Source organism: Symphodus melops, assembly GCF_947650265.1.
Source record: "Symphodus melops genome assembly, chromosome: 7".
In the NCBI taxonomy this organism is placed as follows: domain Eukaryota; kingdom Metazoa; phylum Chordata; class Actinopteri; order Labriformes; family Labridae; genus Symphodus; species Symphodus melops.
The window spans coordinates 4,339,034-4,366,921 of NC_136697.1; the positions used below are offsets into that span (position 1 = coordinate 4,339,034).

General features: G+C 43.4%; 2 protein-coding genes across 4 annotated transcripts in view; one reads left to right on the forward strand and one right to left on the reverse strand.

The window, feature by feature from the left end:
* The window catches only part of LOC306826193 (nucleoprotein TPR-like), a 28,098-nt gene extending 7,488 nt beyond the window's left edge, over positions 1-20,610 (reverse strand). The window contains exons 1-37 of the mRNA XM_079347367.1: positions 20,339-20,610; positions 19,207-19,311; positions 18,531-18,595; positions 18,077-18,167; positions 17,497-17,600; positions 16,935-17,099; positions 15,800-15,892; positions 15,351-15,431; positions 15,189-15,276; positions 14,067-14,204; positions 13,772-13,866; positions 12,877-13,074; positions 12,686-12,793; positions 11,984-12,204; positions 11,047-11,210; positions 10,828-10,952; positions 10,493-10,641; positions 10,230-10,392; positions 9,272-9,406; positions 8,907-9,047; positions 8,623-8,827; positions 7,681-7,877; positions 7,423-7,563; positions 6,669-6,785; positions 6,368-6,571; positions 5,171-5,352; positions 4,939-5,086; positions 4,711-4,848; positions 3,886-4,017; positions 3,661-3,791; positions 3,145-3,355; positions 2,905-3,054; positions 2,199-2,312; positions 1,842-1,946; positions 1,497-1,700; positions 882-920; positions 354-548 (exon numbers count right to left, since the gene is read on the reverse strand). Coding sequence (XP_079203493.1) covers positions 354-548; positions 882-920; positions 1,497-1,700; positions 1,842-1,946; positions 2,199-2,312; positions 2,905-3,054; positions 3,145-3,355; positions 3,661-3,791; positions 3,886-4,017; positions 4,711-4,848; positions 4,939-5,086; positions 5,171-5,352; positions 6,368-6,571; positions 6,669-6,785; positions 7,423-7,563; positions 7,681-7,877; positions 8,623-8,827; positions 8,907-9,047; positions 9,272-9,406; positions 10,230-10,392; positions 10,493-10,641; positions 10,828-10,952; positions 11,047-11,210; positions 11,984-12,204; positions 12,686-12,793; positions 12,877-13,074; positions 13,772-13,866; positions 14,067-14,204; positions 15,189-15,276; positions 15,351-15,431; positions 15,800-15,892; positions 16,935-17,099; positions 17,497-17,600; positions 18,077-18,167; positions 18,531-18,595; positions 19,207-19,311; positions 20,339-20,489 — 5,193 coding nt within the window. The 5' untranslated portion in view covers positions 20,490-20,610. The remainder of the gene's footprint in view (positions 1-353; positions 549-881; positions 921-1,496; positions 1,701-1,841; positions 1,947-2,198; positions 2,313-2,904; positions 3,055-3,144; positions 3,356-3,660; positions 3,792-3,885; positions 4,018-4,710; positions 4,849-4,938; positions 5,087-5,170; positions 5,353-6,367; positions 6,572-6,668; positions 6,786-7,422; positions 7,564-7,680; positions 7,878-8,622; positions 8,828-8,906; positions 9,048-9,271; positions 9,407-10,229; positions 10,393-10,492; positions 10,642-10,827; positions 10,953-11,046; positions 11,211-11,983; positions 12,205-12,685; positions 12,794-12,876; positions 13,075-13,771; positions 13,867-14,066; positions 14,205-15,188; positions 15,277-15,350; positions 15,432-15,799; positions 15,893-16,934; positions 17,100-17,496; positions 17,601-18,076; positions 18,168-18,530; positions 18,596-19,206; positions 19,312-20,338) is intronic.
* A 377-nt stretch (positions 20,611-20,987) lies between these two features.
* Positions 20,988-27,888, forward strand: odr4 (odr-4 GPCR localization factor homolog). Of its 3 annotated transcripts, none has more exons than XM_079348944.1 (14): positions 20,988-21,085; positions 21,570-21,687; positions 21,952-22,068; positions 22,254-22,346; positions 22,860-22,966; positions 23,047-23,083; positions 23,303-23,446; positions 23,523-23,618; positions 24,678-24,725; positions 24,874-24,990; positions 25,076-25,184; positions 26,799-27,002; positions 27,340-27,396; positions 27,636-27,887. In XM_079348944.1, the coding sequence occupies exons 2-14, from the start codon at positions 21,589-21,591 to the stop codon at positions 27,704-27,706; spliced, it is 1,299 nt and encodes a 432-aa protein (XP_079205070.1). In that variant the 5' UTR covers positions 20,988-21,085; positions 21,570-21,588; the 3' UTR covers positions 27,707-27,887. The 3 variants fall into 3 exon arrangements, with proteins under 3 accessions (XP_079205070.1, XP_079205072.1, XP_079205071.1); XM_079348946.1 differs by having other exon boundaries at positions 21,010-21,085; positions 21,529-21,687; positions 27,636-27,888; XM_079348945.1 differs by lacking the exon at positions 20,988-21,085 and having other exon boundaries at positions 21,136-21,687; positions 27,636-27,888.

Below are 27,888 nucleotides of genomic sequence, written 5' to 3' on the forward strand. Positions count from 1 at the left end.
TGTTAATACACATGTCGGAGCTGATCTTAAATGATGGACTCGTTCTGAACCTGTCAGGTTGTTTATGACGCACTACAGTAGAGAACGCCTCATGTGACTGTGCAACATGACTGAGGATGAAAAGTACAGATTGGCTTCACTACACCGACGACACTGTACCTGCACAAACATTCACAAAGTCAAAAACTTTTTTTATTCACTGATGTTAAAATTGATTTTAATTGACTGATGTTTCCTTTGTGGAAGTTCTTACATATTTATATTTATATTTTTATTATTATATTTATATATATGTTGTAGAACTGCCTGCTTGGCTGGGTCTATCCTGAAACAGATCTGTCACTACGGCTTACCTCTTGTCTGAGTTTTGTCACTTCCTCCTGTAGCTCCTTGTTAGCCTCACTAGCAACGTTAGCATTAGTGGCCTGGCCGGACTGGGAGCTCTGGTTCTGACTGGCCTGTGTAGCCTGGATAGCTTCATTAGCCTGGTTAGCTTCTGTTAGCTGCTCCTGCAGACGCTTCATGTCAGCTTCACGCTCACCAACGATCTTTAAGAAAAACAACAACAGGTATTTCATGTTACCGGACAGATTTAGGGAGAAACAAGGCACAGTGCATGAATGATGCCGAGGCAGACGAAGAAGAATGAGGGGAGAACAGGACAGTGAGGAACGATTAGGAACATTTACTTAAAGAGTTACACAATCTAAAGAGTTCAATCACACGTCCATGATCATTTAAAATGTTTCCCCAGAAAACGTCCAAATCAAAAAAATCAGAATTGAGGCTAATTACTCCAAAGCAGCTGGTTAGTTCAATCAGGAAGCATTACAACTTTGAACCTAGCTAAAATATACATTTAGTGTTAAGCTTTTCCAAACCTTCTGCAGGCTGTCCACAGAGCCTTGAAGTTCAGACACCTGTTCAGAGGAGAGCAAAGGTTTACTGATGAGCAGACAGCAGTAACACTCAGACGTGTTCAGAGACATACAGATACAGTCAGGGTGAGCAGCACGCTCTACATCAGGGCTATTGTTGTTTAAACTCAGGATTGTATTTATTCATGTTGTTTCAAAGTGCTTCATATTGTCTGTTAGAAATGTGCGGCGATTCATGAAACCATGAGGTTATTGTTTTTACAGATTCCTTTAGTGTAAAAGTGCGTCTCCTCTCCAGTCTTACCGGTCGGCTACAGAAAAGTAATGTCAGGCTCTTTTGATGGAAAAGGTGCTGCCAGCTACTGGTTTAAATTGGTTCTTTTCCTAAAACTTGTTGAAGGTGAAATAAAGAAATGCGGCCGAGAACTTTGACGATCAGTTTTATGTGGAAAAACAAAAACATCTAAAAACAAACCTTCGGTAACTGCCAATTAAAACAATAATTGAAGTAAAATTATTTTTAAAAACATTTTCATGATTACGAGAAGAGAAGGCTTAAGGCATGCTGCGTTCGGTGGGATAAATGTGGACATAAAGAAAAAGAGATGCTGTAAACACCTTGTTCTCTGATTGGCTGAGAGCACCCTTCAGGTTGCTGACTTCCTGGTTGTGGATCTGTTGGCTGCTTTGTTGGGTCTGCTGAAGCTCCTTCTGGTTAGCTAGTAGAGCTTCTTTAGCCTGCTGCAGCTCCCTCTGGATCTGCTGGATCTGGTTCTGGCGGGCTTGAACTTGGGACTGAGTTGATTTTAACTGGTTCTGCACCTTTAAGTTTAGGAGATCAGGGATTACTGTGACATTCAATCCAATGACAATAAACCTTTTAAGACCCCGAGACAAAAACAATACTAAAGCCAGGTTTGCTTATTCAACTGAAGTAAGGATCGTCTTCAGCACATGTCCTACCTGCAGGCTGCTGGTCTTGTGTTGCTGAAGCTCCTTCTGACTCTGGGTCAGCTGGTTCTGGTTCTGCTGCAGTTGAGTCTTGGTCTGGGACAGCTGGGACTGGACCTTGAAGAGCAAAGATGTGATTTGTGTTTTTCTATGATTTCTTTGTCTCCCCTTCCTGTTGTTGCTGAATCCGTGGACATCAAAGTTTTTAACAACAAAAGCTCTCTGCTGTTGTTCCCTCGCTGCTAAATACTGAAACAGTTGCAGGCTTGGTTCCTCATCAGAACACGTTTGTTTATCCCCTCTCTCTGTTTATTTGTGTTTCGTGTCCACGGCTGTAAGTCAAACCGATAAAGCTCTGAACTGAAGTACCTCGCTCAGCTGGTTCTGCTGCTGTGATAGTTGGGTTTGGGTCTCCTGGAACTTCTCTTTGGTGTTCTGGTTTTCCTTCTTGGCCTGCTCCAGCTCCTTCTGGGACTTCTGGACCTGTGTGGAAAACAACAACAGCATTAGAGAAAGACTGGATTTGATGTGATGAGTGTTTCTATAAAGATAGATTTCAGGTGAAAATATTGTGATGATAAAGCACATCAAACAAACCATCCTGCCGTTTACACAGACAATAATAACATTTAGATTTACTTTATTGATCCCACGAGGGAGAAATCCTGTTTCTGCCTCTCTGATTCATGACGTCTGCACACTCACAGGCTGATATACCCACAAACAGGATCCTATAAACTGACAGAGACGTCAGAGTGACTGGGGCTGGTGATGGGGGGGATTCAGTGCCTTGCTCAAGTGCATCCCAGCAGTGCTTAGGAAGTGGTCTGGCACCTCTCCAGCTACCAGACTTGAGCCGACGACCCTCCGCTGGTTCCAAACCCAAAACCCTACAGACTGAGCTGCTGCCTCCCTCCTTATAAATATTCAACAACAACACAGAAGCGACTATTCTGAAAATCTATCATCGCTCTAAAGTTTGATCTATCGATCTATCAGCCAACATTTCATTCCAACCAGTTAGCGATGTTGATCATGAAACATTTTGAACAAAGTGCAGCCTGATCCGGCTCACCTCCTCATCTTTTTTCTGAACCTCGGTCTTCAGGGTGTTGAGCTCCTCTCTGGCCTTGTTGAGTTCCTCCTGGGTTTTAGTGAGTTCCTGCTGAGCCTCCTGGTTGGGTCCCGCCTCGCTTCGTGCTTTCTCAGCTGTTTCCTCAACCAGCTGAAAACAAGAAAACAGACAAACACTGAAGCGTGTCCTTTTCCTCCACGCTGAGCCGACAGGCTCCTGAAGCCTGAAACTTCGTCCCACCTTGTCGTGCTGAACTTTCAGCTCTTCATACTGCGTCTTGTAGCGTCGTCCGATCTTCTTCACCTGGTTGATAGTTTTGTTCTTCTCCAGAATATCACCGCTTTTGGTTTCCAGGTCTTTCTTCAGCGCGTCTCGCTCTGACGTCAGACGGGCGATGGAGTCTCTGAAGCCTTGCAGCTGAGACTGAGCAGAGTTACTGCTGGCAGTGGATCTAACACACACACACACACACACACACACACACACACACACACACACACACACACACACACACACACACACACACACACACACACACACACACACACACACACGTCTCAGTGAGGTTACTTTGAAATGATCATTCTGCCATGAAACCAGACAGCCGTCTGTCGTCACTTCACTGATTTCAGGTAAAGGATGTTTATAGTCTCTGGATTCAGTCACTGCTGCTTTAACTTGTGCTCATGGTTTTTGTATTTTGATCAAATGCGGGCATGTCTGTGTTTTTTTTAAATGTCTTCGTGGACGCTCTACCTGGTCAGTTCAGTCTTCAGCTTGGCCGTTTCCTCGGCGAGCTGTGCGATGCGTCTCTGCTGAGCTTCTCTCTCGGTAGCAAACTTCTGTCTCTCCTCGTCATTGCCGTCTTTTTGCTGACTGATCAGCTGCTGCAGGGAGGACATGTAGGCACGTTCAAATGAAACACATACTGACTGCCGACGTGTGACTGTGAGAAAGTAACAGAGAGAAACGCAGGGATACCTGTGCTTTGGCTTTCCAACGTTTAAGGTCTTCCTCCAGTATCTTCTTATCAGCACACAGGGAGCCGTTCTTCTCTGACAGCTGAGACATGGAGTGGTGAAGAGGGCCGATGTCTGACTGCAGCTTCGTGACCTGATGGAGACATGTCCAGTTTAAAGGAGAACAGCTCTCACATGCCCAACCTGCCCTTCATCCAGATTTACTGGTGAAAAAGCTTTTTAATGCCCCAAACATGAAAACGCACAAACTGTGAAGTGCTGCTGCGTTAGAGCAGTAAAGCTCCCCGATTATCCATCAAATCAAGAACAGACGGTCAAATAAACGTTTGTCTTTAGCTGTGCTTAATGAAGCCTGTGTGTGTGTGTGAGATCAGGGGGAACATGGACATTAAGTTCCTCAGTGTAAACACCAGGCAGAAAATGACAATGTTTTCAAAAGTCTCCAAAAACAACTATTAAAATGATAAAATAATTTTTTGACATCCTAATAAAACCTTCAAATACACAGAAAACTGTCAGTTACAAGCTTTGCTCATTTTCTCCATGGAAGGACAACTTCCATGGACAGATTTTAGCCCTCTGTGAAAAACTTTCCTGAACGAGCTTCAGCAGTGTAAAACCCACTCAGACCTGATCAGACCTCTGCGTCTCATCAGTCTCTCTCTGATACAGAGGCTGAGAGTTCAGAACCGCTCAGGATTAGAGCGGCTGGTTTCAGAGGGCGGTTTTTAAGGCGTCCCTGGGTCTAAAGGGGTTAATGAAAGCAAAAAGCGTGGACGTGATGAAATGAAGAAATTGGTAACAGAAGGACAAACTGGATGTTTACTTTAGCCTGAGCTTGCTTCAGCTCTTGTTCCAGTTTGTCTCGGTCCATTTTCAGCATCCTGTTGGTCTCTTGGAGGCTACTTATCGTCTGCATCTTCTTCAGCTGTTCCTCCTGCTGCACCAGTGTCTTCGTTGTAGCCTGAACAAAGGACGTAGTTCAATTATCAAACAGAGCTTCTTACTCACTGATTTTCATTATCCATCCTCACTGACGTCACTGTTTCCATACCTGCATTTTCTCCCTCTCCGTGTTCACAGCTTCCTGCAGCTCCTTCAGTTCTCGGTCTTGGTGTTCCACTCGCTGTTTGAGCCGAAGAGCTTCTCCCTCTGTCGCCTCAAATTGAGCGATGGCGATGTCTTTCTCCCGCCGCACAAACCTGTAAGACATGAATATGCAGACCAATAAGTTCACTTACATGGGAAGAAATACTTCATCATCAGAGCAAAGGACGAAGTGTTACCGGAGTATCTCAAGGATCTGTTCGGTGGTCTTCTCTTCCTCGTTGAATGACAGGTCAAGCTGCACTTGTTGTTGTTGCTGCATCTGTCGACTCTTGGTGGATACTTCTTCCATCTGTTGGTGCAGGAGTGAGTTCTGCTTCCTCAGCTCTTCACAGGCTCGAGTCTTGTTGGTGAGCTCCACCTAAAGGAGAGCCTCTGGTTCATTAATCGTGTGTAGAATCCATACTACAAGTGTATTTGGAGGTCAGAGAGAACATATGGTCAGTTTGATAAACTTCACAAATGTACAAACACATAAAAGGAGCTTTCCACTCTTGGCAGCTTCGATCTGGATCACAGTCAAACCCGTCTGACTTTACAGATGCAGAGACAACCAGGGCCTGATTTAAGACCCAGCTGTCAGTCAGACTGGAGAGCAGCCAGTGTTTGTACTGGGAGATTTGAACACCACAATGTGCAGCACCATGTCACGACCTCCACCAGACTGCATGGTCCAGAGGAAAAGCTCTTCTCTAACCAGGAGATGACTCTTCTCTTTGTTTTAGCTTTGCATCCGAGCCAGTTACATAAATAAGCCACATGACCGCTCTTCAAAGTCACTTTTCTCCTCGTGCACGAAGACGCAGCTGGAGAACCTTCGGCCAGTCCAGTCGTACTCAGAGTTCAGAAGGATGGCTGAGCTGTGTAAGAGTCCGAGTGCAAATCAACCGAGAGGTTTAAAGGTCATCGTGGGCGGAGCCTCTAAACCTGTACTGGTTCTGCCCACCCACCGAGCCTGAGCCGCCCAGAACAGCTGGTCATTCAGACAATCTTTATGTGTTTGGCATCAATTCATAACATGCGTCATCTCGAGACATTTAACAAAATGCAGGTTAGGGAACAGCATCATGTGACCTCCGTCCTGCACAGCGTCCTGCCTCTGGCCCGGTTCTCATCAGGCTGTTCCAGCACCTGTTGGATTCTGGGTGTGTCCCCAACCAGTGCAAAGCATCCACGATAATCCCTTTACCCAAAAAGACACGTGCTGGGGCCCTGAAGGACCGTAGACCAGAGGTCTACTCTCATGTAAAGAGACGAGAGTGACACGAGTGTGTGCGGCGTTTGAGAATGTAAGTGTGGGTCCAGTAAAAACATACAGGGTGCTCACATCAGCCCTGCCTCTATGATATTATTAAAGGGAAGTCTGATTGTCAAACCTTCATCTGTCGCTCCACTGTGCTCAAGGCTGCACTCCTCTCCTGCAGGAGGCCCGACGTCTTGTTCAGTTGATCTTCTAACTCTCTCTTCCGTGCTGCTTCTTGTTGGAAACCTTTCTTCAGCTCCTGCAAAGCTTCGACGTCAGCAGCGTGAAGCATCAGCTCCCGCTCATACTTGGCCTGTGCTTCTCCAGCTAGGTTTGTCTAGGTAGCAGACGGAGGGAAGAGGTTTAAGCTGCTTCCAGATTAACATGAATCTCTGAATCAAAAATCTAGATAAGTGTGTAATGTATAAACCAACCTGCAGCAGGCTCTCCTGAATGGCTTTTTGCTCCAGTGTAACAGCAGCAGTAGCTCTCTCCAGCGCCTCCTGCTGCTCGGCCTGGCTGGCCTTCAGAGCGCGCTGCAGCTCAGACACCTGGAGAAGAGGGCGGGCTGTTTAAAGTGCACCTGAAGAAGCTGGTTCAAGTTAAATGACTCCTGCTGAACACCAGGCGGACATTTAAATCAGTATGTTGATGGAGGAATCATTCAGGTCAGACTAGTGATGGGTGATAAGATCGTCTGTTAAATAGGACCTGTTCAATTCAGCAGGATGAACCTGAGTACAGGGTTTTTTTATGTTTTCTTTTTTTTGAATTTATAAAATGTAAAAAATTCTCAAGGAGAAAAAAATAAATGAAATCTAAAGAGTACGTTTGTTGAATGAAGATCAGATTCGGTTCCTTGCTCGAGGGCACCCTGGCATTGCTCAGGAAGTGGTCTGGCACCTCTCCAGCTGCCAGACAAATTTCCATATTTGGTCCCCACCGGGACTCGAACCGGCAACCCTCCGATTACCAACCTACTGGCACTTTTACCCATATCTGTATTACAAAGGCCCAATGTTGATAGTTAACTGTTTCCTGTTTAATCTGAATTTACCTTGTAGTTCCTTTAACTTATTTTAGCTCCAACGTTTTATTGTTAACACGGATTATATTTGTTTCCCTCCAACTCAAAACCTTCACAACTGTTTAAACAGTGAACTCATTTAACCTGTAAAAAAGGCGTACCCGTTTCTCCACCGCGTCCACGGCCTTCCTGCTCTCTCCTTGCACCTGTTGCTTTAGTTTCTCAGCCTCTGAAATCCTGTTCTCCAGCTGCTTCTGCACCTCCTCCGCCTCCTTCAGACGGAGCTCCAGAGGTGAGCGAGACTGCACGAGAGGGAAGGATCACTTAACGTGTGTGTGTGTGAACAGAGAGGATTGTAGGAGAGTAAACAGATTAGAGCTTTCTCTGAGTTACTCATACAAATCACATATGAGCCGTACCTCCTTCTCTTTCTTCAGACTGTCTTCCAGAGTCAGGACCACAGCTCTGTACTGCTCCACAGTAGCAGTAGCGTTCTTTAGCTGCTCCGCCAGTTCACCGTTTTGCTCCTCAGCAGTGCGCAGAAGACCTTTCACTTCAACAAGCTCCTGCTCTGATTGGCTGGCCTGCTGGGAGGCTGCCGGCACTGGAGAGCGTACTGAGACAAAGAAGGATCTCACTCAGCGATTTACATGTCAGGATAACAGAGGTCTGACACAGGAATGAGTCCTAACACCAGGAAGTGAGTTAGCATTTTAGCTCCATGGGTTCCTAACTCTAAAAGTCAAAGTGGATTTTGAATGTGTTTGTGTTTAGACGCCTGAAATAAGGTCTGTTTAACACAAGCTGAAGAGATGTTGATGTTTTGTTAGACGAGATAAACTACGTTAGCTAAGACCCCACTTGTTGCTAACAAGTAGCTAAATGAGACAACAGTGGTTGTCATGGAGACATTAAACATCACTAATCCTCCTTACAGCCTCTAGTCATGTTTTTCAGAGCTCTTGTAAATATTAAGTTAATAAACAACTTATTAAGCTAACGTTTAGCTAGCTTGTTGAAACCGCTGATTAGATCGATGAAGCATAACGGTCGTGACGTCAAAATCAACCGACCGCGGTGTAGTTAGCTTGTAGCATAACGTTAGCTTTTTACTTCTATGGGCTGCATTAACTCTTCAAACTTCATATAAATGATGTTCATCTGTAAAGATTATCCAGCTGAACTAAACAGCTACACATCAGAAACGTGTGTTTGACACAGAGATTATTTCCTGCATTCATCCAAAATCCAATGAAATAATGAACCCATGGAGAAGATACTTCCGGGTTTGCCTACAAAAACACGTCATCACTTTTCCAGTCTATTATTGGTCCAAATAAAAGGAGGCGTTGGCTGGTTACCTCTCAGTGGAGTTCTGAGGCTCGACGCTCTCGAGGCCGTGCTGCTCGAGGTGATGACAGCGTCAGAGGAGGAAGAAGAAGAGGAGGAGGACAGCTGGGCTTTCAGTGCAACAACCTGCTGCTCAGTGGATCGCAGCAGCTCCCTGGTCTTCTGCTGTAACGTGTTCTGGGTCTCCAGCTGTTTCTTGGCTTCCAGTAGCTGAGCCTGGAGCGGAGGTGGAAGTTATAGCTCTAATAGCTCACAAGCTGTCAGACGTGTGAATCAAACCATGTACTCAACATACATCCATGGTGCGCCCCAGGGTGTGTCTCTGTGCCACTTCCTGGTCCAGCCTGATCTTCATCGAAGCCAGCTCTGCTTCCAGATTCTCAATCTTTCTGTTTAAACACTGGCGTGTGTCCGTCTCAGTGCGCTCCATCGTCAGCTACATCAACATGAGAGAAAATGGAGAGAAGTCCATAAAAGCTTTATTTCCTTATAAGAGCAGAAAATAAGAGCATGCAGTGATTAGATCCACAGAAACGTTTATTTGGATGTGGTGCAGAAAGGTGCTGTGGTGGTAAATCTTTATCTGATTATGGTTACTGTAATATAGCAGGCGTACAACACTGTGGAAAAGCTGATATTAATGAAGGCGTTCAGTGTTACCTGGATTGTCTTCAGGTTGGTGAGCAGAAGGTTCTGGTTCCGCTGCTCCGTCAGAATGGCTTCCTTCTCTCGCCCCAGTCGACTCTCCGCCTGTCTCAACATGTCTCTCTCTTTGGTCAAATTCTCCACACGCACCTTTTTACGAGAAACAACAGCGAGCCAGCGTTCAGTTCAAAGTTAGGCGTATTCGTCACGGAGCAGCGTGAAGGCAGCTCGAGCAGTCGTTCACTCAACACGACGTCCACAGACGCAGCAGCACGCCGCTCGTTTGTTTTCAGCATTTAACACAAAATACTCAGAACCAGCTGCAAACAGCACAGATTTATTCTGGGGCGTTTTGTGTCTTTATTGGAGAGAGAGGACAGTGAATAGAGTCAGGAAGAGAGAGAGTGACACCGACGTGGGGACTGGATTCAAACCCGGGCCGCCCGCTTTGAGGACTCGAGCCTCCATGTACGGGACAGGCGGACTAACCAGCCTGTTGGCTCTTCTTTTCCCTGTGAGGTTTTTTGGTGTGAGAAAAAGTAGCCTCAGGTTTTTTTTATCTTCCTACAGATGTGGGGCGGCAGTAGCTCAGTCTGTAGGGACTTGGGTTAGGTTAGGAACCAGAGGGTTGCCGGTTTAAGTCCCGGCACGAACCAAGTTGGCAAATTGGTTTGGTAGCTGAAGAGGTGCCAGTCAACGTACTGAGCACTGCCGAGGTGCCCTTGAGTAAGGCACTGAACCTCAAAACTGCTCTGGAGCAGACATCCGAGGAGCTCGGGATCGACCACCAACTCTACCAACTGAGCTGCAGCCGCCCATAATGCTACACGGTTTCAAATTCCCTACCAGAAAGCACAACAAGAACCTTAAAAAGAAAAGATACTCTGTCCGATGGATCTGTACATCAACGCAGTGAGCAAACTAAATGTGTGACGTTGTGTATGTGACGTGTGCAGCTCCCCTTCTGTCTCACCTCTTCGAGTGCAAGCTTCTCATTGGCCTGTCGCAGGTCCTGGCTCATCGTGTGGATGATGTGCTCATGTCGCTGGGCAGTCGCCGCCATTTTTTGATTCTTGTCCTGCAGCGCAGAGATTTCCCTGCGGTAGGCGGACACAGTCTCCTGGAGCATCTCGTGCCTGAGAATCAAAGAACAAACGCAGACTCAGGAAAAACACATCCATCTCCACAAGCTGAAACAGGAGGACAGAAAAAAGGTGCAGGAGCGGTCAAACTGACCTCTTGTTGCTGAACTCGAGTTGAGAATTGAGCTTGGCATGGCTGGAGCGAAGTTCAGTCATCTCCTTCTGCAGCCTGTCGTTTGTTTCATTCAGCATGCGGTCATTCTCGGCCTTCTCTTTCTTATACGAAGTGAAGGCATCATTGAGCTGGAAGCACGCACACACACAGACACACACACAGACACACACACAGACACACACACAGACACACACACAGACACACACACAGACACACACACACACACACACAGACACACACAATATGGGATTTGTCACTTCATTTACAGGCGGCTGTGAAGAGACTGAAGGGTGTGTGTAGGTGCTTGCACAGACCTGTTTTAAAGCAGCTTTGGCCTGGGCCGTCTGTGCCGACTCGGCGGCTGCAGCTCTCTGGGGAGTGGAGCGGGTCGCTGGGACTGAGGGCCTGACAGGCGCCGGCTGGGATGAAGAATCTGGACCTGCACATAGACACACACGGAGGGTTCTTCCTCTGTTAACATCCCTGCAGTGTCGACGTGAAGCCACAGAGAGGTGTGTGTGTGTGTGCGTCACCTTGAGGAGGCAGGCTGAAGCCGGTGCTCTGCGTCAACAAGGCTTTGTACATGTCTCTCTGTCTGCTGTTGGAGTCAGCCAGCTGCTTCTGCTGGTTCCTCTGCTCGGTCAGCTGCTCCACCTCCGTCTGAAGCTTACTCACACGTCCCTCTAAATCCGACACCCTGCAGGAACCCAAAGAGACCACCATCTACTTCAGCTGGTTCAGAGAGGAAACACAGAGCTGCACCTGAGAGTCACAGCTTCAGTTCAGGAGAGTCGGAGGAACGTCGAGTAAACATAAGGACCTTAAAACTCATTTTTGTGATAAGAGTGTAAAAAGTTGTCCTTTAACGTTTGTAGAGCTGAGATCATTAGTACTATAATACTGATGATTTACATGTTAGAGCTTAGTGTGACAACTTTGGTTCTCTTCAGTTTTTCAGGCCTCGTGTCCGTCTGGAGTTTTTTTTTCCCTGGGCAGAAAAGCTCTGCACGTCCATCCCATCTCTATGACAACCGTTTGTTGACGAAGGCCACGGTGTGGCAGACACGGCTCCGTTAACAGACACGGAGCAAAACCAATGGTACAAGATCTGATTCTGGTCAGGAAGCTGAAACACGGAGCGTATCAAACACACACTTCCTGCTGTGAACACGCTCGACTCATTAAAACAACGCTGAGAGAAAAACACTCGGAGGACACGGGGTGGAAGAAAGTGATCTCCTAAAAACTAAAGAAAGTCTTTTCTTCAGGTCGTTTCTTGAGTGTCACGGATGATACATCCTTTATGAGGAAGTCTGGTTTTAAATCAGTGAAATTAACAACTCACTCTTCCTTATCAATGACAGACTGGTGATTTACGTGTCTTTCTGTGATAAGTTTCCGAGCGGTCACAGTCTGGTGTGTGTTGTTGCTCTTTGCACCCATCACGTGTGTGTGTGTAACATTCATTACCGCTCAGACGTGAGCTGGCTCTGCTGCCTGTCCTTCTCCTCCTCCAGGTCCCTCAGCCTCCTCTGAAGGCTTTGGTTCAGACTCTGCAGCTGGCTCACGCTGCGGAAGGACAGCTGGCATGAAGCTGGCATGAAGCCGTCACCTCCGAGGTGCTGGAGATGTTGGTCCTTCGTCACCTGATTTCCTCTGGCTTCCTCCAACTCCACCAGCAGAGTGCACACCTGGAAGAAAGAGCTCCTCTTTATTCTCACCAACGCACACTGAGAAGTCCTTTTTAACTTGAGCTGCTCCTGTAAACCCTGAACTTCTGAAATAAAGACTTTGTATTCAAGAAGTTAGTGTGAGGCTTCGTTCACAGTTTGCCCGTCACAAGAAGGACGAGGTGGAGGATTTCTGTACTGCTCGTCATGCTGCATGTTTTGCAGTCTGAAGGTCAAAAGGGTCAAACGAGGTACCAACAAGGTGTGACTAATAACGCTGCTGGTGAGTGAACGAGTGTTTATTTAAAGTTTTAAAAAAGTTTCACGTTGAACTTCAAATCAAAGATAAGAACTTTAAACAACGAGAGTTTATGGAATAAAATGGAGCATGTTTTCAAATTTGACTTCCTTTGAGCCTGTTACAAACACACACACACACACACACAGAGAGTGAGAGAGTGAGAGAGTGTGTGTGTGTGAGTGTGTGTGTGTTTGTACCTACCTGTGTAGACGTGTCCTCCAGCTGTCTCTCGGCCTTCAGTTTGTCTCTCTCCATGGCGTCACACGCCTGCTTGGCCTCGTCTTTGTCTTTCTGCAGACTGTAGATCTCCTTCAGAATAAAAGTCCTTTAAGCACCAGATCGAGCGGTCACATGACATGATTGTTTGATTACGGAGCAGAATGTGCACTAACACTTCGAGCCTGTTCCAGTTTGTTACACAGGGACGCCATGGACCTCTGCATGCTCTCGTACTCCTCCCGCTGACGCTTGAGAACGGGAGCCTTGGACTCGACCTCCTGGACGATCTCGTCCAGCACTCTGCTGACTCTCCTCACCTCCTGCTTCTCGAGCTGAAGCTGCGTCTGGCACTCTGCGTACGCGTTATACAGCTGAACACCGACACAGAGCACAAAGAGCACTGACTACTACAAGCCAAAGAAACGAGTACGACACCAGCTCAGCCGCCTGCATTACTGTGAGGACTGGACATTTTCAGGAGGCTTCTTCAGAAGGGTTTCTTCTTCCTATTGCTTTGGGAGTTTTATCATTTAAACCTTGTGAGGAGACACAGCCAGACATATTCATGATGTTATATAAGAACTACCTGGACCTGATCTGTCCGCTCGATTAAAGACCCTCTAACTTTGTGATCGCTTCTGAAGAGGAAGCTGGTGAAGACAAACGTTTCACTGCAGGATGCAGAGCAGTAAGATCAGGGATGAGCAGCGGTGACGTTAAAAACTCCAGGATGTGAAACAAAGGCTTACACGTCTCTACGCTGCTCAGTCTTTAAATGTAATTAATCTTTGAAGGAAACCTCGGAGGAAAATGCTTCTGTCCCTTTAAGCACATTTGATTCTTTGTCTTTTTCCCATGCAGCCCTGATCAAGAAATGAACATCTGCTCATATTTATTACTTATAGAAGGTTTAAATATCTGAAACCAAAAACCAGCAGAATGTGTTATTCATGTGACAGCTTTAAAAAGTGTTCACGTCTTTTTTAAATTCTTCTAAAGAGTGATTTAAAACAAAGTGAAAGACGCACGTGAGAGTTTTCTAACACGTGTTTACATCTTTAAACTTACATCAAAGAACTTCATGCCCGGCTGGACGATGGCAGCGATGGCAGCAGCAGACGGACACATCGAGTTCAACTGCTCGTCAGTCAGAGAGGGGACGCCTAGACACACACACACACAGACACACACACACAAGCATAAGTGTGTGTAAAATGCTGATTGAATTCAGAGATCTGATGTTGATTTGTCTCTTTCATAAAAGTTTGAGCGGAGCGTTCAAATAATTCTACTTTGACCATTTCAGGTGTTTTCATGTGTACAAAAACGTGTTTGTGTGTATTTTGTGTTGATTTGTTCTTACAGCAGTGTTTGCCAGCAGCCTTCATCGTGGCATTTTCCAGTTCTTTCTCCATCTTCTTGATCTTTTCGCTCAGCTCTGCCTCGAGTCGTGTTTTCAGTTCTTCTCCCTCCGACACCTTCTTTTCCAGAGCCTTGTTCGCTGGAACCACAGAAACATCACTTCAAAGTGTTAGCTCGTATTACACGGAAACGTGAGGGATGTAAAAGGCAGTTTGTCCATGCATCAGCAGCCTGCCTGCTCTCCGACTCTGTGTGTGTGGCACTGATGGTGTCAGAGAAGTGAAACAACAACCAGAACAGGTTCACTTTGTAAAACAACACGTGAGACACACTGAGGCCTCTGGCTTTAAATCAGAAGATAAAAGATGTATGCATACTTTCCCCGACTGTGTGGACATCTATGGATGGACAGTATCACTTCAACAGGCCTCAATTACTTTGTCCAGTTAGGATTTAGTACTTCTAGATATTATACAACCTATGCTATCCTTTTTTATATACCAACAACAGGAAATTACACTATTAGATATGATAATAAAAAATATTGGAAAAAAAGTGAATCGTTGCATCTCTAGTTAAAAAAAAAAAAAAAAAACTAAAAAAATACATCCATCTTTATAACTTTAACGATAGCACAGCTAATTTATTAAACCTGTAACAAGACACTGGGATTCCAAACATACTTACTTAGTTCTATTTTTATTATTATTTTATTTACTTCCAATTAATTTATTATGAAAACTGTGATATTATCACTTCCAATCGGCATCGCCATTATCATGCATCTTTTATTATTATCTTTTATTTTTATTATCTTCCTTTCTTCTTATTTTCATCAGTTTTCTTTACTCCCTTGTGCTACTTTCTGCTCAGCTGCAAAGTTTGATGCATTTCACTGCCACACACACATTTCCTAAACGCGACCTTGTATTTGTCTTGTTTAATGTTTTGTGTATGTTGATGGTGTTTTTTATTTCTGTTGTGCATCTTCTTGTTTGTCGTTCACTTGTTCGCTTTATCACAATTCCATAAAAAATAAAACTATATATATATATAAAAAAAAAGAATTTATAAATTCTGCAGTGTGGAAACATTGAGAGGGAGCGATCAGACATGACGTTACCTTCCCCCGTGTTCTTCACCAGTTTGCTGAGCTCCTCCACTGCTCTGTTCAGTTCTTGGTTCTTTGCCTCCAGTTCTGTTGCCGAGCCCTTCAGGAGGAGAAGATGAAGACGTTACGTCCAGTCTCCCTGCTGGCTACATCGAGACAGGACTGAGCTCTTACCTTGTACAGAGATGATAACTTGATGTGAGCGTTGAGCTCATTGCGGTATTTCTCCTCCATGGAGCTGTGCTCATCTTTAGCCTACAAACACACGTGCAGAAAATGAGCAAATCTTTGTGAGAGTTACAAACAAATGTTCACTAAAACAAAAAGTGAAAAGTTGATTTCCACACTAAATATTGGGGGATTTCTATCTTCCATAACTTTGTGAACCTGAGGCTTGGATGTAGGTTGTTTAGAAGTCAAACTTCATTATTAGAGTTTCAGGTCCTCCCAGTGGTGGGAGAATCCTCAGCTGGATTACACAGATCAGTCAACAATAATCGTGTGTGTGTGTGTGTGTGTGTGTGTGTGTGTGTGTGTGTGTGTGTGTGTGTGTGTGTGTGTGTGTGTGTGTGTGTGTGTGTGTGTGTGTGTGTGTGTGTGTGTGTGTGTGTGTGTGTGATTACCTGCTTCAGTTTATTGTTGAGGTCTGCTGCTCTTTTACTTTGGTTTTCATTGGAATCCTTCAGAGAAGTCAGCTGATTTTCAAATCTTTTCACCTGTAAGAGTCAAGTTATGTAAAAGTTACTACAACTAAAGACGAAGATAAACAGTGCAGCACATCTCTCTGGCAGAGTGTCAAAATACACCCTGAGAACTTCAACACTTGTGGTACCATTCATCACACTTATTGTGATTAGGGGTGGCGTCAATTAATTACAAGAAAATTACGCATTAAATTTTTAAATGCATTTAATCACAGTTTGCCTCATAAACAGCACGGAACTGTTTGTCATTGCTTCGTGCTAGCTTCGTGCTAGCTTTGTGCTAGCTTCGCCACAAGTACAAACAAGAAGCGTTTTGTCTTTAGGACCTAAATTAGTAATTTAACGTCTGATAAACTTACAAGTTCACTCTCTAAATTGATCGCTCTGGACTGTAGATCACTATCAGTGGTAGAAGATAAGAGGTTAGAAAATGTGCTACAGATAGCAACGTGTGATCCAACTTTCCAGCTGCTGTGCAGAAAAACTATTTCAAACAAGATCCAACAGATTTATGAAACTGAGAGGCAAATAACACTGGATCCATTGTTTTCATTCATCCACTAAAATCCATTTAGACGGAGAAGTGTTGCTGTTTAGGGCAAATATTGTGATGCACTAAAAATGTGATTAATTTCGATTAATTAATTAGAAAGCCCTGAGTTAATTAGTTAACATGTTTTAATCAAGTCCCAGCCCTCGTTGTGATATGTTGTTACACACAGACAGGTGAGATCAATGGTGCCCTGTGCACAGCTGATCCAGCACACAGCAGGAAAACTCCTTCAAGCTTTTCTCTGTGTTTTCTACTCGTTCCACCCTGGATCCTTCTTTTCTTCATCTCTTTGCTTTTATTCAGATTTTCAGTCAAATCAGTGGAGAACGAACTAGAACAGTGAAAGCTGAAGTTGAATGCTTGACATCTGATTGACCGTTGATGTGAAGGTAAATCCTGGATTTGGTCAGGCTGACGGACAGTGTGAAGCTCATAGTTTTGTTTGATTTGATGTAACTGACTGACACATGAACCGTCTGTGTGCTGATCAGTGAGTGTCACCTGCTCCCTGCTGCTCTGCAGATTCCCCTTCAGCTCCAGTATCTCTTTGCCTTTCTCTCGGTTACTGATCAACACTTCCTCCGTTTTTTTCTTCAGCTCTGAAGTTAACCACTCGATTCTCTTCTCCAGCAGCTCTTTCTCCTGCTCCATGCGCTTCTCTCGGTGCTGCAACAGACACAGTAAAAAAAAAAGCTTATTAGCAACTTAGCGTACTGAGTTTCTGTGCCAAGACGGTCAGTCAAGAACCAAACTGCACGTTCAGAAGTCAGTGACCCAGCTTTAGGAAGTCATTTGGTCACCAGTGCAATAATCATGCAGTGTTCACATGAAAGTGTTCAAAGTTGACAGACTGGAAGAAAGCAGGTATACTGTGATCATACGTGCAAACACTGCAGAAACAGGAATATAAAGAATGCAACATTATAGCCCACTGCACCTGATTATGTACTGTGAGTAGGGAGGAAGGAATGAGTGTGAATGTAGTACTTTAGGATTCAGAGCAGGAAGTCGGCTTCGTTCAAATACAACAAGAAAAAAACAGACTCGATAACCTCGTGTTTACCTGCACAGACGCCTCCGATGACTGGAGACCATCCAGCTTCAACTGCAGCTCCAACTTGACTTTACTGGTTTCTGTCAGCTTCTCGTTCAGACGCTTCACATCCTCTGTGAACAAAAACATCATGATCCGACTCTCTAACAACATGCTGTAAAAACAATGAGCATCATTCATCAATGAGAAAAGTCTCAACGTGTTGGGAGTGCACCAATGAGCTTCTGAGTCAAACTAGAAGACTCGTGTTTTATCTGAAGAGGGAAACAGATCCAGTTCAGGTTTTTCTTCTTCATCATTATTATTTACAGATTATATCAAACTCCCTGTACGTGCAGGATCAGGCTTTGGAATAAAGAGTTTATCGTTTCCATGTATTTGTTCATTTGTAGTCCAAACAGTATCAACACATCATGAACCTGTAAGCAAACTTTAAACAGGAAGTCTTGTTTCTGTTACAGAAGGGACTACTGACTAAAAACTAATGTGGTCTCTTTTATCTCTCCCTCTTCAAGTCGTGATGTTGAGAAAAGAAGATTCTAGAAAACAGAAGAGTGTGTGTGATTTGGGTTTACTCCTTATTTCTTACCAGTGAGGTTTTCCACTTCCTGATTTCTCCTCTCCAGCAGCCTGGCCAGCTCTCTCTTCTCCGCCTCGATCTCATACTTGGCCTTGGTCTGCTACGCTCGCAGAGTAAACAAAACAACAAACATCAAGTCCTGGACGTTATTTCTACTCACAGTACAAATGTGAGTAAAAAAAAAAAAGGAGTTGAATTAACAACCCTCAGGTCAATAAGAAGGGGTTTGATTGAAAAGCTCAATCTATGCAAACAGCTCATTATGCACCATCACGCAGAGAGAGTGCCGGGGAGACGCCTCCTCGCCATGCGTGCTGAGATGCAGTGTGATCCTTTAGTGTGACTAAACAAGTCCAAGTCATTCCTTTGAATCTTCTAAAATAGACACTTGTCTCCAGTGTCTGAATCAACAACATCAGATGAAATGTACTTCCTCAGGGTGACGAGCGTTTGGCGAGTTTACCTGCTGCGGTGGTTTATCTTCACACGTCTCGCCCTCGATTCCCTTCAGAGCGCTCAGCTCTTCATCTGTGCAGACAGAAACATCATCACATGCCAATAATCACCATTCACTTTAGAAAAGGAGGGATTAATCCAGATTTTTAAAAATATATATACTGTGCATCACCCCTTGTATGTAAACATGGTAGATACGGTCTGCTTGTCCCAAACTAAGGAGGAATAAAACGAGCTGCACCAGCTGCTAACACACTGAAGCTGCACTTATAACAATCAAACAACAACAATGAAAAAATATAATGCACTACTAATAATAATGAAAAAAATCTGTTGTATTATTAATCTTGTCTTGAGTTTGTTTGGACTTGAAAACTTGCAGCATGAAAACATCTGCTATACAAAACATTGTAAAAGTTTGATTTTAAATTGTTCCTTTAAAAAAACAAAACGTCTTTTAGAAGACGAGTGTAAATGTGCCACAGTCTTTTGTTTAAAAGTAATAATAATAATAATGTATTTTCTTCTCTGAAGCCATGTTGACCACCACACTAAAACAGCACAGTGGATGGAAAAAGAGCGCATAAGGCAGCCGTAACAATGAAGCTGACAGGAAGACGTATAGGAGGGGTGATTGAAGGTCATCAGGCGTGTTTGTTGTTTAAATGAAAGTGAAAACTTACTTAGTTTAGTATTCGTCTCCTTGAGGCTCTGCAGGTCTCTGGTGGCAGACAGGATCTGATCCTGACTCTCCACCAGTCTCCTTTCAGTATCAAAGTACTGCTGTTCTGTAGGGAGAGAAAGCATTCAACCATTAAAATAAATCACACTGTACAGTAATAAAACAACACTGAGACTTTTCTAGTTTAATGACGTATCTACAGAAAGCTGACGTCAGCACGTTAAAGTGATCATCCGCATTCAGGATGTGCTACTGAGTAATATAAAACATACTTTCAAGGGGACATATCATCCCTCTTTTTAAACAGTCTCCATGTTCTCTAAATGAAACATGTGTTTCTGAGCTTTGGTCCAAATATAACATGAATCAAGCAGCAGAGGAGGTTTGTAACGCTGTAGAAACCAGCTCTCTCTGAACGCTCCGTTTTGGTGTGTGTGTCTCTTTAAATGTAATGACCCCCCTGAGCTTTCATCACTCCTCTGTAGCAAGAATAAAAATGGCAGACTATGGGAGGGGATACCAGGGGAGGGGATTCATCAGAATCCAACTTATGATGTCACAAACCGAGAACATTTGAAACTAAGTATTTTCCTCTGTGTGGTAAAACTTCTGCAGACCACAAACAAAGGACTGGATGATTTATTTCACATTTAGTGGGTCTACAGACACTCAGGCTACCCAAACAAATGTTCAACAAACACTGTAGAATTGGATTTTTTCATAACATGTCACCTTTAATAATTAATGCATGGAGATAGTGATGATATTAACGCTTCTATATTTCTCAATGGAAACGTGGGTTGTTGTTTCATACATATTGACCTGAGCTAATTGTGAGCAAACATGCCAAACTTAAAAAAGGAGTAAAGTTTAAAAAGAAAAAAAAAAGTCAGAAAAACATAGTAAAGTGCTTTTTAAAGCTGGTTTCTACTCAACACAGCAGTAAATATATCTTCATCTTCAGGAGCTAGCTTCTTGTCTCTCAGTTTCTCTGAAGTTTCCGGGTCTTTGTTTTGTGGATTCAAACATCACGTCACTTTATTGATTTGAAGGTAAAGAAACTCCAGGTTTGGACTCAGTGTTTCTGTCCCAGCTCACATGTTGACCTGCTAATTTTCAGGTGAGAAACCTACCGCTGTCTGCTTTGAAGCGCTCGTGCTGAGTCTTCAGCGCCTCGTGAGCCTCCTGCAGCTCCGTCACAAACTTCTCCAGTTTGTTCTGGACGTTTCTCTGGAGTTTATTCACCTCCGCCCGCTCCAGTACCTGCAGCAGGACGCCCGCCATCTTTACCGAACCACCCGAAAATGGACCCGAATCTCAAGTTTTCGGTGTTTCGACGTCCGTCTCTAAATACGTCATCAAGACGGCGCCAGACTCCGGCGGCAGGAAGTGCGCCGCGACGGCCCTTCAAAATAAGACAAGCCCTCAGCGACACTCTTCTTGAACTGAATTCAGTATCTCAAAATTATTTTTATCATGTTAAATATTCTTATTTTAGTTCTGTAATGGCCCACCACCACAGTCGACTATCACATTTGAACAGATTTAGCAGCTATGTTTACTTTTATTCTGGACGCGATCATCTAAAAGCCCAAGTGTGGTTAATGTTTTTAAAAGGTGCTTCAAATATCTCCGTCAGGTACATGAGCAAACGAGATGTATGATTTCATTAGCTTTTTTTATTTTTACTAAATCAAGTTTGATTTGAAGAGAGTTCACAATGCGCTGTTGATTGTTTGCGTGTGTTTCTCTAACTTCACTATTTGGCGCTTAATACGTCAGACGGATGCGACGGAAATACGTCATCTCTTCGTAAAGCGTCATTGTTTGTATTTCCTCTGCTGACTGACCACCACAGGCTGTGAGATCAACAGCAGGCGGTCTGTGCTTTCTTACCTTATTCTCCTTACTGTCAGATATTTATCTTTAGTGGTGCTTGGACATGATTCATGTGACATGTGGAGCTGAATGTGCCTCTGTCACTGCTTCATGTAAAGTCATGTCAGCTGATTAAAACTCTTCATCAAACTTCCCGTTAAGTCTACGTGTTACTGGATCTGACAGCTGATTTTATTCTTAACACAGTAAAAATTCATTTTTGACACTAACTTTCCATGGGAAGTCTTTTGTTTTATTCTGGCAGGTAAAACAGCATAAAATGAAGAAACTATGTAGTTTATTTCCTGTCGTCCTCTTGCAGCTCCTTCAGTCGTGACATTATTTTGTCTGGTCCTCTTGCAGCTCCTTCAATCGTGACATTATTTTGTCTCGTCCTCTTGCAGCTCCTTCAGTCGTGACATTATTTTGTCTCGTCCTCTTGCAGCTCCTTCAGTCGTGACATTATTTCCTGTCGTCCTCTTGCAGCTCCTTCAGTCGTGACATCATGGGTCGTGGCTGTATCGTAGACGACACTGTCGAGGTTTATCTGTCAACACTATGTGAGCAGCGTGGAGCTCCACTCACCGGACTGCTGATTGGACAGGTAAGGACACTTTAACTTCTTAACTTTTTTTTAATTTACCTATTATAGTGGTGGTTTTATTGCATTTAAGACTCATTCTCTTAATATTTTAATAAAATTATAATGCATGTTTTAATACTTATATTTCACAATATATTATTATTTATTATTGTTTAACTTTGTTGTTACATTTCCCTATATATCTGAATGAAATCATGTGGGGAAACATGCACAGTGTATTGTGATCAAAGAGACTGCACATGCTCTGATCTTGACATTTTGTAGAGCTCTGCCCAAAGGGATTTTGTCATCATGGCGGCTCAGACACCTCAACGTGAAGAGACAACGGCAGCGTCTCGAAGCCGCCTGGACAAGGAGTGGGTGACTGAGCATGCTCGACAGGTTAGTGGAGGAGGACACGCCTCTAACCCGACACTGACACATACGGTCCTGAACTCTTGACTTTTTTAGATAGGGGTCCTGCATGACGGACTCAGTGTTTGCAGGGTTTTTAAGAACACCCTTGGGATTAGTTTGTGAAGGCTTTAAGGCCGACAGGTGACATCATTGCTTTGATCTGTTTTCAGGTGTCTCGAATGTTGCCCGGAGGACTGTCTGTCTTAGGCGTCTTCATCATTGATGATAGCGATGCCAAGGACACACTCATGACCCTTCAACAGGTGGGATTCATGAAAACACACGTTTTAACTAGTACATCTATTAATGTAGAGCAGAATATAACAGAGCAGTGTACACACATCCATGAAGAAGCATCACTGACGCATGTCCTAACCACACAGCTCACGATTAGTGAGCACGAGAACCTTTGAGTGAATTCTGAGTTTTGTGGTGAACCATTACAGAAATCAAGATGGGTGACACATGAGGTCAAAATGTAAGCATCAACATTTCAGAGCACTAATCACTGATCAGTGATTACAGTTGGAAAAAATATATATTATTTTCAATATCAATAAAACACTGAACAATCTTTTCCATGTCATCTAAAGACACGACACGCCTAGAAAGCAGCCTCTACCATCAGTGTGTGAATGTGTCTGAATGGATGAGTTCATACTGATGGACTCTTTACTCTGCAGCAGCCTCTACCATCAGTGTGTGTTCATACTGGATGTGTGTTTGTGTATCTGTGAGTTGTCCTCTCACCTCGTGTGTGGCTCTTCTGTGTGCAGCTGGTTCTTGCTGTGGAGAATCTGATCTCTTCCGAGTGTCTGTGGGCTCCTACAGATGATGACATCACAGACCGTATCGCGCTGCACGTCAACCCAAAAACCAGGAAGTATCCTTTTGCAAAAACCTTCATGTTGGATTAGATATCTGTAAGAGTTCTCTCTTCTCTTCTTTAACCCCACATACCAGAACTGTGTGTCGAACCTTAGACGTCAAAGATCCAAAGGTAGGATTATGTCTTTCATGTCTCACAAAGCTACGACTTCAGTTTGAACTTAGCAGATCAAGTCTTTTGAATTTAATGTTCCAAATTTCAAGACCCTTCATTTCTTAGCAGTTCATTAAAAGCTGCCCTCAGGACTCCTTTCAAACATGTTTTATTTCATGATTTGATCAGAGTGAATGATGCTGTCATCAGTAATGTGATGTCATGTGATGGTTGCAGAGCCTGGCCAAGCCTGCAGACTGGAAGTACCAGTCAGGTGTGTGTTCCTCCTGGTGCACAGTGTCCTGCTGTTTACATGTTGACATGTTGGTACCACTACCAGACAACAGAACAAGTTCAGTGAAGGTGATGGAGCACCTGAAGGTAAGCGTGCACACAGCGAGGCAGACCCAGAACAACGTTTGAAGCAACTTGTCACGTGTGCCTCGCTCTGTTTCAGGAGGGACTTCAGCTGTGGGCCCGCCACATCCAGACTGGACACTGTTTGATTGGTGGACAGAAGCTGCCAGAGGACCATGAGCTCACAGCCGGACAGGTTGGAGAAATCCAGTCAACACTGAGCGCACACTGACCTCAAGTTACTGACATGTGTTTGGACCAATGGCAGTAGATCTATTTCAATATTAAATTGTGTGTGTGTGTGTATATATATATAGTATAGCTGTAAACACACGCACAATATTAAAATATTTTTTATAAACTGATCAGATTTTATTTCAGACTCATCAAAATCAAACTTATCAAAGACACTAAACAAAAGGAATAGTATGAAATACGACACGCAGCGGACAGTGTTCAAAGTATTTTGTGAAAAAGGACATGAACCTTTTCCACAGCTCAACAATCAATATCAAATTAACTTCCTGTCGTGTTCTTTCTTTATTTACAATCCATCCATATACTTTACAATCAACTGATATCATCATTATGGTTATCCATGACCAAAATCAGCAAAGCACTGTATTATTTCTTGATTGAGATGTAACATTGCTGAACAGAGAAAAGTGTTTTGGAGGTTCTGTTTGTCAGAGACGCTGAGTGAGCCGGCTCACACTGAAACTGAGCTCATACAGCAACGAGACGACGAGCACGAGCATCCGTAAAAACTGTGCAGAGACCATGTGACCAAGACAAAAGACTCGCTCAGAGGACTGGACGTGATGGACCGGCCAAGTCCAGACTAGATTTAGTGGATTGAATGATTGTTGACTGAAGCGAGTCTGTTTAAGTTTGACAAAAAAAATAACATGAACATTGTTAGTTTTCAACAAGTTTCTGAAAGATTTCTGAAACATGGAGGTTTTATGACAGGTGGTCTAACAGACGAGTTAAGCACTGTCGTATATCGTATGTATTTATTTATTTATTTATTCGAACAATTAAAAAAATAAATGAATGGAAGAAAAGCAGAAATCTCTTTAAGACAAAAAAGCCAATTTCAATATAAACACATTTTACTCGTTTGATAAGAGATAGGAAGAAGCCGAGGCTTGTCAAGTCCGACCCCCATTCTTCACCATCAACAAATAGAAAATCCAATAAAAAATAAAAGTATGTTTCATGTATAAATACTGATGGGTTGTTTTGTCTGTAGAAGAGGAACGTCGCACAGACATTCACAGCTCAGCTGCTCGTCACAGCGGTGAGATAAACCTCACACACACTCTGAAGGTGTCTTTCATACACTGAACATGTTCATTAAGATCTTGTCTGTAACTACTGAGTTAAACCTGCTTCAGGATCTGTAAACACACAGAGAGGATGCTGTGTGATGACTTCTGTTGTGTTAGGATGAGAGGTCAACCAATGAGACGCGGCCTTGTGGAGGTAGTGTGTCGGTCAGAGGAGCCATTCACAGCACAGCTTACATACACAGCAACAAACCCAAGGCTAAACTGGCTGAAAAGGTAAATGTTTCATCGAGTGGGAAATGTCAAAACTTATCAAAATAATCCTCCACGAGTCGGTCCTGACATCTGTTTCTGCCCACAGCTGCTGAAGAGGGATGTGGTTTCTACGGTGACCACGAGGGTTCAGATGCTGCTGGAGGAGCTGCTCATATCAGAGGAGGAGAGCGGAGGGCGGGGCAAAAAGGAACCGGGTGAGCATGCACGCACGCACGCACACACACACACACACACACTCACACACATACATACACATACACACACATACACACCTACACACACCTACACACACACCTACACACACCTACACACACATACACACACACACACACACACACACACACACACACACACACACACCTACACACACCTACACACACATACACACACATACACACACACACACACACACACACTCAGTTTCAGCTTCAGGATGATAGCTGTCCAATCCCAGCACGAGAGGGATGATTTATTTATTGATCCAAAGATCTACTTTGTGAGCCGAACTGTGGACGAAAGATGATCTCATTTTAATAATAATAATACATTTTAGTTGTAAAGCACTTTACATTTTTTCACCACAAAGTCTAAAGTTACACACAGCTGTGACAGTGAGTGTTTAACTAAACAAAGACAGATGTGCATGTCTCTGTAGGAGTTAGTTATGTGCCTTTATTTAATGAACTGTTATAAACATTAAGTTATTAATGTTATTAACACTCCTGACTGACTCTACTCAAAATAATAATATATTTGTGCATCTTGTCCAAACAAGCCCTGTCAGAGAGAAAAAACATTCTTCTACTTATCACATGGTTTCATTCATTTTTGTCACATACAGATGTGCAGTGAAATGCAATAACAATAAACACTCGACTTAGTAATACACATATTTACTGTCAAATAGAATATAAAAATAAAAAGGAGTTATTTGAATGTACAAAAAAATAAAGTTATGAAAAACTTAACAGCTATAAGAGTGCTATGTCTGATGTTTGTATTAAATGTGAGAAAGAAAAAGGAACATTTTTTTCCATTGTATCTGAAAATGTACAGAAATACTAAAGTTCTGGTAGGAAATAAAAATATGTACTCAAAATATTTGACAGATATAAATACCCTTAACCCCACTGGGTCTATATCCAGAGAATTTGGAGATTAAGACATTTCAACGAATGTTTGTAGATTTCAGTGTGTTCGTGGCAAAGAGAGTCGTCGCCCTCTCATGGAAAACCACCAGAAGTCCAAGTGTAAGCAGGTGGTTGTCTGAGCTATCTACGACTCTCCCCTTGGAGAAAATTACTTACACAATAAAACAGCAACAACATCATTTTCACCAGATCTGGGAGCCCTTCATCTGTGTGTGATGGAAGAGCCTGGGCATATGTAAACACTGGCTTCTGTTTTTATTTATTATTTTCCTGTGTGATGAACCAGAGTGGACTGATTTACTGACCTGATTCACTTGAGAGGGATGAGGTGGGGGGTACACATGTTTGTTCAATACATGTCATTGTGTTTCTCTCTTATGTTACCTTGTGAAAACAATCAAAAAAATGTTGGTAAAAAAAATTAATAATAAAGTTTAGAATAGATAAAAAAAATAGGTTCTGGCAAATTCTTAATGTAAAAATGTTTAGAAAGTATTATTGAATGTACATTATACATGAATATATAATTCAACATGAACGAGGTGTTTTCTTCTCATAGTTATCAAACGAAGGGTAAGCAATGATCCTGAGCTTTAGCTTTGAGGACTCTGTAAGAATAAAGAAGTCAACAATAATCCCTTGATGAATCTCTCTCAGACCTGCTGGCTCTCCCGTGTCGAGTCTACTGTCCAGTTAAAGGCAGCCGGCCTGTGAGTGTGTGTGACTATCGGTTCAGCGACGAGGGTTTGTCTGAAGTGACGGACAGGCTGAAGGAGATGCTGGACATTGATGTGGCTGAGGAAGACTTAGACGCCACGCAGGAAACGGCTGCAGAATTCAGAGAAGAAGAGGCTGCAGCAGGTAGGAGCGACGTGAATCCATGTGCCTCATTTCTCTCTTTTCTTCAGAGCACACACCCGTTTACTCTCCTCTGTTCTCTCATGTCATCATCACGCTTACTGAAACGATGAGCAGCTCGTCAAAAAATCCCCAAACTGAAACGTGTGAATCATACATAGTAAAAGAGTCAAGCAGCAGCATGTTGACCATGAAATCTAATGTGAAGGCGAGTGGAGGGAACTGAAGTTAGAATTTCTCCTGAATAATATTATTGTACACATCGGTCACATGAAGGAAAAGAGAAGTCACCTAAACACACGATTTTATCGAACATAAATGTGTTGATGTGTGTCTCCAGAGCCAGCTGTGGAAACCACTGATGATGAACTGAAGCCCCAAAGGAACAATGTTGTTGGTAATAATCCTCTCACAAACATTCTCCTCACCTTCCAGCCAAAAATAATGACTTCCTGTTTGAAATGATTTTCATAATTTATTTCTTTAAGCAAGATGATGGTAGATGTGTTCAGTGCATCGTGTCGGAGTGTACAGCTCTAATAAATATTTAAATATTATGTAATGTTATTATAAATATATGTTTTAAATGATTCACATTTAAACATGAATAACCTGATTCTCTTCTGTTTTCTTCAGGAATTGTCATGGCCACTGCTGTTGCCCTTCTCGCCTCTGCTGCCTCCATGCTCTATCTCAGTGATGTTTGACACACACACACACGCACACACACGCACACACACACACACACACACACACACACACACACACACACACACTGAATAAAGCTTGTGACTGTAACGTTTCTACAAATGTCTGTCGGTTACTTTATAAATGGCAATTTAGCTAAAATGCCATCATGATTTGTGTCAAATATTTTCTTGTATGATCT

Bases quoted from the DNA above. Each gene is read 5' to 3' on its own strand.
- odr4 (XM_079348944.1), top strand. From the start codon at position 21,589: ATGGGTCGTGGCTGTATCGTAGACGACACTGTCGAGGTTTATCTGTCA. The intron at 23,619-24,677 runs GTTGGAGAAATC...TTTTGTCTGTAG, and splicing joins ATGAGCTCACAGCCGGACAG to AAGAGGAACGTCGCACAGAC. The intron at 24,991-25,075 runs GTAAATGTTTCA...TTCTGCCCACAG, and splicing joins AGGCTAAACTGGCTGAAAAG to CTGCTGAAGAGGGATGTGGT.